The sequence below is a fragment of the Excalfactoria chinensis genome, chromosome 2 (genome assembly GCF_039878825.1).
Source record: "Excalfactoria chinensis isolate bCotChi1 chromosome 2, bCotChi1.hap2, whole genome shotgun sequence".
Lineage (NCBI taxonomy): Eukaryota > Metazoa > Chordata > Aves > Galliformes > Phasianidae > Excalfactoria > Excalfactoria chinensis.
The window spans coordinates 136,407,332-136,418,917 of record NC_092826.1 but is presented as its reverse complement, the minus strand read 5'-3'; the positions used below and the strand labels follow the sequence as shown (position 1 = coordinate 136,418,917).

Below are 11,586 nucleotides of genomic sequence, written 5' to 3'. Positions count from 1 at the left end.
GAGCTTAGCTCCCATCACTGCCAGCTGTAGCTGAACGACTGGGCTTGCTATTGGAACAACTTAGCATGCACATAATACTGTTTGAACTGTTCTTCGCTGGGTATGGCAAGCACTGTTACTACAGTGCTACAAGAAGCAACATGCTTGAAAGGACACAGCTCTCTGAGCTAAATCCTTCTTCCCTTTGCAAACCATGAGGAGAGGCTGAGGCCTCTACAGTCATTTAGCAACAGACAGCACTGAAACACCAAAAGGTCCTTCTACAAGAAGGAAATTCTCCAGCTAGATGTCAACAGTATTACCAAACAGCAGTGGTTCTCTTTTTAACGCCGCACCAACAACAGAAGCAATTATTTGTAATTTATTGTTTATTTTCATATACAAAAAGATAAACTTGAAATAGTTCTTTCTAGTTTTTTTTTTTCTTTATTTTTTTTTCCTTTTTTTTATTATTTTTTTATTATTTTTTCCTCCTATCTGTTGGGGTGTAGCTGCTTCACAAAGGGCAAATACTACATTCATACTGGTTTATTCGGACACCCAGTGCAAAGCTGAAGCAGCGAAACTCCAACTTGGCAGATCCAATTTCAAACTTGAGACTCGTTTCTAAAATACCACAGTAAAAAGGAACAAAGATCCACTGCAAATTCATGAACTATGATACAATGTTCTTTCCGAAATGTCTTCATTTCATAACTGCAATACGATGGATGTCTGCATTAGGCCATTTTATACGTACGTTATATATATATATATATATCTACACGTGTTATTTTGCAGAATATATATATAATATACGTACAAAAATCAGCACACTTCAATCCAAAAAGGGGTTACAGCAATGAGCTTACCTCTCTGTATACTTTTTAACAGGATACTTTAGTATAACTTTTGTTAACTCAGTAGTACAAGCTATCTCTGTTCTACATTTTCATAGCTACAAGAGTGAAATATAACCTACAACATTTACATTTCACATATCTTGGTATACAAACAGTACTTATTGAATTTGAGCCAAGGACCAAAAGACTCTTTAAAAATTATTTCACCATCTGATAGAGCTTCCTGTAATTTACACTCCGTTTTATTCTGCAATCTTCTAAATCATTCACGTAATCTCATAGTTTGAGTTTAAATCCATTCAAACTGGAAATCCTGGAGAAACAGGTTACTGCAAACTCTTATGTATACTCTATATATACAAGTTAAGTAACACAGCGTAATAAGACTTAGCTATTTATCCTAAAACTGATATACACATATTTCACTACGCTAGACAAGTCTTAGGATTTTTATTTCTTTAAATAAAGCACAAATTTAGAAGTAGCTGGTAAAACTTACAATAAGATGGTTTCAAATGACAAATGGTCAGGGTGAGATTTCTTTCTGCTGGTGCCAAAACATTATCTTGTGAGTTTTGTACTATGCTGTGTTGTTTAACTGTATGTGTCTAATGTTACATGCAGAAAGCTCTTTCCACAAGAATTGACATCAAACCGTACTTAGGTCAACTTTACAGTATAAAATTTGTCAAACTTAAGGACGAATGTGAAAATATTAACAGGTGGAAGATCAGGCTTTCAACTCTATCATGAGGATCATGCAGAATTCATAAGCAGATCGTTTAGAGTAGATTGACAATGGCATTGTGCAGACTTATGGCATAGAATAGAGGTCAAGAATGTTACTTAGTTTGCAGTAACCACCTCCTTCAACTCTGATCCACTAACTTTGCATCACAGTATTATTCCACTGGAAGGCCAACAGCATTGCAAAAGGTCTTCTTTCTGGGAGATGTTAATATTTTTGTCAATAATTTTCCAAAGTTAATCATAAACCACCAACAGCTGTAGGAGCATTAGACAGTTTTGCCCAAGTAAGTCGTTGCAGTTGAAGGCCTGGTTTTATGAGAAGGTTATTGGGAGAAGGGGAGATAGAAAAAGGAAAGGGCCAGATAAATCCCAGGTCTTGCCAATGCGTTTCCTGCTATCCAACAGATTATGCTGATGCTTAGCACACATTCAGAAGCTACGACTCCTCCAATGTCCTCCTGCTTACAGCTGTTGGTTTTTATTTGGTATTGGCAATTTATTTTGGTATTGAATACTGAATTAGGATTTTAAATGACCAGGATGGCACTGGTTACAATTCAGTTCCTCAAAACATTGGAAAAGTTGAATAAAGTTTGACCAGTGCCTTCCCTTTCACCAAAACAAAAGCTAATGAAGTCTTCCCAGAATACACTCAAGTTTTGCAATACTAACCTTACTGGAATGTTATATACCGAGTTTGATTGGTTTTTATAGCAATTGGAAAGATTAAGTGGCCTCTGCTTCAAAACTGGCCAAAAAAAATGCAGATACGGTGTTTTAATCACATCCTCTGCCCCATTAAAATACTGAAATAAAAAGGCTGACAAAGGAAGCACTTTCCAGAGAACACTTTTTCAATACATATCCAGCACAATGCCATTATAGAGCTTCAGAGAAGCCCTTTTGGTTCCAATGTTGGAAAACAAAAGCTTTGCTTTTTTCCTTCAGTCCTTGGGGATCGCTTTCCATTTATATATATCTAACACATACACGCATATATGTATATGATACATATATATAAACACCCATACATTAGCAAGGTTCCTGTTTGTGTGTGTTACAATATTGTAGTATCAAGGAGAATCCAGATAGCAACACTGTTTAACATGAGGTTTGAGGTAATTGGTTCTTGAAATACCTGGATCACAGACTGCATCCAGAAATAACAGCTGGGCAATGAAAAGTGGTTTGTTTGCTTTTTTTTTTTCTTTTTTTTTCTTTTTTTCTTTTTTTTTTTTAAGAAAGAAAAAGAAACATAAAAACTAGTTAAAGGGGAAAAACAACAACAACAACAACAACACCTTACAGCAGTTGCTTTTACATGGAAAAATAAAGGCACAACAGAATAGCATTACATTTCAGAACAGCTGGATGGTTGTAACACAAGCATGATCTCTTTCGGTGGACGTGTCCCGACACAAAGGAATACTGAGAGGTTATTACTTCAGTCAGGGAACAGAGCTTCATCCTAAAACTACTATATTAGAAAAGAAGTCCCGAGTGAGTGAGTGAGTGAGTGAGTGAGTGAGTGAGTGAGTGAGTGAGTGAGTGAGTGAGGGTAATGACCAGGAACACAAACACATTCATGGTCCCACTGAATTAGATGGAAGCTTCCACAGGGCCAGGACTTCACCAAGAACACAGAAGTAGGATTCAGCAATGGCAGGAGCCTGCTTTCAATCACTCAAGCACCAATTTCGGAAGGCACGCTGTCAAAAAAGCTTCCAAGCAGCACAGCGCATTGCTTGGTTTTATGTTTTCTTCAGTAACTCTTACACTCATGACACTGTATCGTCAAGACCAGGAAAGCTAAAGACCAGAGTGCCTTTTAGGTCCAACAGGATAAGTCAGTCCAATTGAAAGCATTTGCAGTATTTTTCTTTAATATTTTGAGTATACCATAGTTTGGCTATGCAAATTAGGAATGCTCTTTTTCTAAGTAGGACTCTGGACATGAGTTGTTTTTTAGTGCTGCCAAGCCAAACAGTGAAATCTGCCATTGGGAACATGTCTGTGTGTCCTGGTGAAGTCTGATTATTTGTGTCACTTCAGAGAGAAGGAACTTCTAGGAAATGCTTTTATCAAGACTTTGCTGGCAACAGCTCCTTACAGATCATATTGTCAATGCAGCAGACGCAGCTGCTATAAACGGATACGGCAGCAAGCGAGATCAGCCTGTTTGGCCTCCACAAATTCCTAACACCCTGCCTTCACAACTCACTGCAGCATCACGGCGCATGTCAAGACATGCCGCTCACACACGGATATCTGCATGAATACACGAAAACACTCTTCCTTGTTGAACTGAAGATGGTCATAGGAAAGAAATAAGCATCATTAGCAGAAGGGATGTGACATGCAAGACAACCTGTTAAACATAGTGCCGCCCTCAAAGAGCGTCCAAGTACATCCAGACTTGCTCCTCACACTGAACTTGTTCTATCCTCTAGACTTTGATGTAGTGCACATTTAATTTAAACGTTATATATATATATATTTATTCGCTGTGCGTACACACGCCCTTCTCCCTTTTCCCTGCAGAAACATATTAGACGTTACAAAAATAATTTGTGGTATAAAAGAATTCTCACACAATGTAGAATTTTTGTTTGTATATGTAACTAAAATATATATATATATATTTATCTCCAAAAGTAAAAAAGTCAAAATGTCCTTATTTTCCTCTATCATATAGTCTATTTTATTTACAATGTTACCAAACAATATTCTGTATGTAAAAGTGATAATAGTTTGTGGGACACTTCCTGCTTAGATACTTCTCAAGGGGAGTGTGGCTCGTAGAGGGCTGCAACAACAGCACTGTCACAACGCTATCAACCAGCTCCTTCCTCTGCAATAAGAGTTTCTTCCGTACTAAGTGAAACCACATCTTTCACCTGCAGAACAGGAAAATCCTGACAGTCTACCCAGAAAGCAGCACAGGAGGAACAGAATTTGAGCTCTCCAGTTTCTATGTGGCAATGTTAAGGGAGATCAGTATTCCAAATGGGAAAGGCCTATCCAGCCAACCTGGAAGTACCCACCAGCAACACTGCTGAGCAGACCCAATGCTGCTGCTGCTGAAATGAATAACTTTTCAGCAGAAACAGCTGTGAATCACAAGACCTAAGTAATGCAATGGAGATACTGGGGGATACTCACATCCCTTTTCTTTGAAACAAATGTAAACACAAAGACATGCCATAGGTGTAACTTGACCTAACATAGCTTATGCTGTATGAGAATTTCAGCAGAAGAATGAGGCAAAAGCAAAAGCTTTTCTTTTTGTCTTCACTTGAGAAAACTCCATGATCAGGACTAGCTAGAATCCTTCAACAGAAGAGTAAAGCAGATGCCATTTCACTGATGGTTAGACTGGTTTATAACCTTCACTCATGAACATATGTTTCAATGTGAGCCACGTACAATTAACAGCCTTGCTGTACTAATGCAACTGCACTAGCAAGTCACAGCTCTGTCATCTCAAGAAAGCAATTTTAGCTATTTCCAACCTCAAAACGTGAGCTCAAACTTCCTTCGCCAAGGAAACCAACACAGGCAGCTCAATAAGCTCTTAAAGGTCATTATACCAGAGAGAGGGGAATCCTGGCTCCTGAAGTCATGGAAAATTTCTAACACTGACAGAACTGCTCACAATATTCTAGGTTATTATTTACCTAAACTGCTACACAAGAGAAGGTCAACAATAAAACCATATAGCCAAATTTCCTCAAAATCTGAACAGGGAGTGAAATTTATAACACAAGACAGGTTGTACCCATCACGTTCATGGGAGTGTTAAGGGGGAAAGAGTCACAACTGCTTATTACAGCCACACCTACAGATGTGCCCAATGCTGGCTGGGAAAAAGCCTCCGTGATACTGATCAAAACCAAGATCATGTTGTCACTGTGAGTTCAAATGCTACGTTAGCAGTGAGGAAACTATTTGCTTGACAGCTCAAGTATTGAAAGACCAGTGAGTTCATCAGCGCTTTCCTTCATTAATAAAAATAAAAACCAACTGAAAGGACCACAGTAGATAAACCGATAGGATTTCATAAATAGGCAGAAATTCAGAATACCCCTCTCTGCTGGGGCAGCAAGACACAAAACCCAACACGCATTTAACATCTCTATCTGAGCACACGTGCATTTTGGAAAGTCATTTAAGAACCAGTTGCTGAACCCTGTTGACAAGATGATCTATAAGGAAGCAGTAGACCAGGGAAGTTGGTAACACAATCAACATTCGGTCAAGCTTTGTACGTTGGCACAGCTCCCCACAATCAGATAAGCCACACGCGAGACTTTTTGTGTATGCTTTCTCAAAAGAGAAGGTTTACGACACCGTCTAATAGGCTATTAAAATCATATGGCACTTTCAATAAATATTTTAAAGCTTCTTAAAGAAATCACGATAAAAAAGCAACTGCTGTAATAAGCCTGTTTTAGCCGTTACACAGAATGCTGAAGGAAAATAATAATAATAATAATAAATCCAGAACAGCAAACAGATATTGGTAGTTAAAAGACAGTACAGCTTTTTTCTTTCTGCAGCAATGTGAGCCAGCTCCCATTCCTGGGGAACACAGAGCATGCTCACCTCGAAACAAGCATTCGCTCAGTCTTAATTCTGTTCTAGACTCCACCCCACCTTTACATCACTTCACTTCTAAAACATAGTCACATTTTTTTAATATAAATCTCAGTGCAGAAATGTATTAGAATGTGAAAAACGCTGATCCTTGCAAACCTTTACGACCATGCTTAACATGAAGCAAGCGACGAAATGTGACAACAGAAGAGCTCCTTACACGCTTCATGTTCAGCATGGGCATGTTGCAGCACCAGCCCAAAGACATCAGCCCCTCCAGCACCATCAGCTGGGCCCAACCAGTACCGTTCTGTCTGCTTTTGTCATGGTGTTCCGAACAGAATCACATTAAGAAACAGAAACTTCCAGATCTACACACGGAAATACAATTACATGTGTGTACACACTAATATGCAATATACATTCAATAACTTGAAAGAATAGGTTAAGACTTTATTCAGATAGACAAATTAAGGCAACTATCTTAATGTCTCTTCGAGAGAAAGGACCGCGTCCTCATTTGTGATTTCTAGGTTTTAAAGCTATATATATATTTTTAAAGAGATATATTTCAATTTACTCTACATTGTCTCCACGTTTGCTCCAATTAGTAATTTTTGTTTGCTTAATAAATTCCATTGTATGTGCAAGGGTCCATGCTGACAGTTTGTCAGCGATAAGAAAATCCAATTCATGTACAGACTTTTTACTTTGCTGTTTGTTTTGTTTTTTTTCCTTTTCAAAGGACGATTAGCTCAGGACTGCATTTTGGCTTAAAAGAAGGAGATATCCGAAAGTTCTGGCCGCCCAATGGATATAACTTTGTCAGTCTAGCAAGACACAGAAATCAGGTTAGATTCAAAGAGCAACAAAATTAAAAGAAAATAACAGTTAAAAAAAAAAAAAATAAGAAAAAGATGTACTGTCCTTTCACTAAAACAGACAAAATTAAAGATAAAAATAAAACACAGAATGGAAACAGCCTTCACAAATAAGTGTGAATAATGCCCAGGTACCTTAGATAGGCAGTTATTCTACAACTGTATAGTTATTTACAACGGTGCTTTATAAAACAAACGAACAACAACAACAACAAAAATAAACCCAACAACAACAACAACAGTAGCATTTCCTAAAAGATTTTGGAACTTTTTTTTTTTTTTTTTTTTTCCTTTTTTTAAAACTCCCTTGTCATAAAAGCCAACTTACATTAAAATATACTTACTACAAGACAACACAACTAACAAAATATATAATAAAACTCATACAAGTAGAAAATTCTGAGGTATTTCTGGTTTGAGGTGGTCTGTGGTCATGAAGTTTTTAATTCTTTTCTTTCAGTTTAAGCCTCGGAAGCCACGTAATGTGTGTCTGTGTGTGTGTTGTGTGTGTTTCTATTTTTTATTTTTTTTTCTCTTTTTCCTTTTTTTTTTTTTTTTTTAAACGTTGCATGTTTTTGCAAATTAAAAAAATATCTCAGTGTTGAATCAGCAGCATTAGGAACATTCACTGACTAGAGCGAGTTTATGGCATAACTAATGGTATTTCAGAATATGCACCACTTTAAGATGAAAAGAGTTTAGTTGTAGAGTATGGAGAAAGCAGCGCCAATGAAACCAGTCTGAGCCGTGTTGAGGATGCTCAGCTACCTCTGCAGTCCTTAACTGGGTGCTACAGGAACCATCTGCCACTGGTTCAGGTAATTTCCACCTCCCTACAACCCCAAATTAAAGAACAAAGAGAAATTACAGAGCCAGTGTTCACACTTCTCCCTCTGCCATCTGTGCTGGTGGCTGGGCTGGCAGATAATCAACCCCGAGGGCAACGTTTCCTGCACTGACTCACACTTGAAGAGAGAGATGCAAATGTCTTCCTATTCTTCCTATCTTCCAGTATTTTCCCTTCTAAGAACACACTTTTCCACCTCTCCCAATTACACTTCTTAAAAAGCATTCTTCCTGTTACTATATGGATTTGAGAATCAGGAGGTAATTACAGTTCTGCTTTGTTCTCTTACCACCCAAGAGCCAGATACTGGAGGATGAACTAACCAGTGCCTTGCTTGCAACCACTGGCTCTTTAACACTGCTTTCTCCACACGCTGCAGCTGTTAATACTCTGCCCAGAAATGTCCTTCCCCTCCTCTAATGGTTACCTGAGAAGTAGCTCCATAGCAAATGATGTTTCCCCAAATGCTGCCAAGTCCAACGTCGCTCTCCCCACCCCTATTCTATGCTCCCCCCTTCAATCCTACCACCAAGAATTAACATTCTCCGCCCGGTTATTTTTTTCCATGTTACAATGACACCCGTTAGATCCGTAAAAGACACATCTGCTGTGTTTGTTTGTTTGTTTGTTTGAAGCTCACTTCCAAATAAAATAACCCAACACAGAACAGAACCCAGGAACGAAACAGAATGGGGAAAAAAGAAATCCTTTTGAGGAAGGTGTAATCTTATGTAACAGTCTTAAGTTTCCTCCAAAGTTTGCAGCATTGCGTTTTCTAAGATGATAGGCGGTTTTCCTTTATGTCACAGATGCTCTGCTCAGAAGACGGACTGATAAAGAGAAACCCAGAAAACTCAATTCAAAAAACAACAACAACAACAACAACAACGAAACAACTGAAGTGAGTTTGTTGAGGTTCTGAGGTACCTGCACCTTTTCTGCATTCATTAGTCGGCACCTGAATGCTTGCTGAAATGTCCATTTGTTAATACAGTAGAGCAATGTGCTGGTAAAATTGATCCAATCCAAAAAATAATAATAATAATAATAATAACAATAATAATAAAAAGTCAAGATAAAATAGCAGCTGCATTCATGTGTTTGTTGGATTTTTGTGGTGTTTTTTGTTTTTTTTTTTCTTTTCTTTTTTTTTTTTTTAAACTTCTTCTTTTTCAAATCCACTGAGTCTGGAAAGACAAAAGCAAACCAGGACTTAGATACTGGACTCTTTGGGTGGCAAGTCCACGTTGGTGACGGACGTCACAATAGAGACAAGGCAGTCCGAGGTAGTGCCGTTTACGGATTTGCGGATCTGAGCAATGCGCTCCTCGACACAGCCTGCTGAGAGCCGAGCCTCTGCGTCGTGGTCCCAGCACTCTTCAATGGTCACGCAGAGCTGCGCCAAGCCCTGCGGGGAGAGAAGGGAATGATAAGCGCCTCATCTCCACAGCGTGTAGATCAGTTCTCTGAGTAACCTGATGGAGCTGCGGGTGTCCCTGTTCATAGAATCATAGGATCACAGCATGACCTGGGTTGAAAACGACCACAGTGATCATCTGGTTTCACCCCCTCCCACCACATGCAGGGTCGCCAACCACCAGACCAGGCTGCCCAGAGCCACATCCAGTCTGGCCTTGAATGCCTCCATGGATGGGGCATCCACAACCTTCTTAGGCAACCTGTTCCAGTGTGTCACCACCCTCTGTGTGAAAAATTTCCTCCTAATCTCTAAACTAAACCTCCCCTGTCTTAGTTTAAAACCATTCCCTCTTGTCCTATCACTATCCACCCTCATAATGGCAGTGGAGTTGGGACCAGATGGACCTTAAAGATCCCGTCCAACTTGAATGATTCTGTGATTCTATCACGAGATTTGTTTTACAAAGTACTCTCAACAGGTGTGTTTTCAGGTGTTTTGTTTTTGTTTTTTTTTTTAACTTCCAGTTTCTAAGACTGAGGGCTTTGCTCACATCCGCCTTTTTTCACAGACCCAAAGTACTTTTTTTTTTTTTTTCTTTCCACATCAAAGTACATCATGAAATTGAGCATTTAAAGCTTTAGAAGACAAGACATCAAGTGCTACAATTCCCATGATAAAACCACCGGTGCTGGCAGCACTGTATCAGTTACTATGAAACTGTAGTTTTGTTTGCAATTGCTTCTATAGCAATCCTCACAATAACTGAATACAACACAGACTAGATGTGAGGAAGAAATTCTTTGCTCTGAGGGTGGTAAGACACTGAACTGGTTGCCCAAGTGAGACTCTGGATGTCCCCCCCCCTGGAAGCACTCAAGGCCAAGCTGGATGGGGCTGTGGGCAACCTGTTCTAGAGGGAGGTGTCCCTGGCTGTAGCATGGGATTGGAATCAGATGATCTTAAAGGTCCCTCCCAACCCAAACCATTCTGTGATTCTATGATTCAATGAATACTGCTGGAAAAGTATAGCTCTGAATCCCGCTCACCCAGAAACCACCACAGTTGTCTTTACCTGCACTCAGCAGCTCTCCCTGACTTCCAAGCAATGCATTAGTACACCTGAGTCCAGCTAAAACAGCAGGATTTTGGTCCAAACAGAGGCATTTAGCTTCCTACTGCAGCCCTGTGAGATTTCACAATCTGTTCTCTCCAGTCTGAAAAATCATCTCATTTATTAAAAATGCTCATCTGAAACGATCTACCTCTGGGAAACCCACGCTGCATATTATTTCATTGTCTGTTTGCCTTCACTTCTAATTAATTTTTCCTGAAGAAATGGTTCAAGTCTTGCATGCTATCTAGCTTGGGAGGAATACGTCTCTGACGGTACGCGTCATTCTCTCCTTCTCAATGAATGGGACTTTCCCTTCCATTATTTCACCAAATTCAATGAGTCCTGCAAAACAAATGCTTCACGACACATTCCATGTTCGTTTGCTCTGGCTGATTTTAATCAGCTGGTTTATCCTCTAAACACAGAAAGAAACAAAGGGAAAGGGGAAGCGTGAAGATGCAACCCTCATTCCCTGACTCTCCCTCTGCCAAAGTTTGTGCTAGGACAGTACCAGGTGGTGGTGAGGACATGAAGGTCACCGTGCAGTTTAGTTTGTGCCTCAAGGCTGCCAGATTCCTAGAATACCATTTTCCTGCATTTTTTCCCTTCTCTTATTCCTATCAAGCGGGACAAAACATTTGCCCATTGACCAAGAGGGACATACAGGGTGTTTCAGCCAGTGATCCTTGAAGACGGGGCGCATCTTCTTGTGAACGACCACTTCTTGTAGGTCCTCAAGGGATGGGTGCTGGCCTATTTCTTCTTCAAAAGGCAGCATGTACTCATCCACTGGACCTACAGTGCACGTGGAGAATTGGGTTAGTAAAGAAATAGCTGTTCAGAATGGCTAGTACAGAAATGGAGCCACAGCCTCTGCAGAGCTGCATCTTCCCCATGCACAAGCCATGGCTCCTCAACCCATCGCAGCAAAACAACCTAAAGAAAGGTTTTGGCATGAGCATAATTTCACTTCAGGCACTGACTAGCAAGGTCAAGCATGCACAGCACTCGCAATCTCTTTTTGACCTGGCTTGATTTAAGTCACCTCTTACCAAGTAGAGCCAGATGTACTTGTCCCAGGTACTAGCTCCAAAGTGCAAAATGATTTTGGAATGCTTTATTTCTACCAGTTATGG

General features: G+C 39.7%; 1 protein-coding gene across 2 annotated transcripts in view; it reads right to left on the bottom strand.

The window, feature by feature from the left end:
• Positions 1-7,532: 7,532 nt before the first annotated feature.
• ACVR2B (activin A receptor type 2B) overlaps positions 7,533-11,586 on the bottom strand; it is an 89,851-nt gene continuing 85,797 nt past the window's right edge. For both annotated transcript variants that reach the window (XM_072329351.1, XM_072329350.1), the window contains exons 10-11: positions 11,115-11,245; positions 7,533-9,324 (exon numbers count right to left, since the gene is read on the bottom strand). In XM_072329351.1, the coding sequence (XP_072185452.1) occupies positions 9,130-9,324; positions 11,115-11,245 (326 nt within the window). In that variant the 3' untranslated portion in view covers positions 7,533-9,129. The remainder of the gene's footprint in view (positions 9,325-11,114; positions 11,246-11,586) is intronic.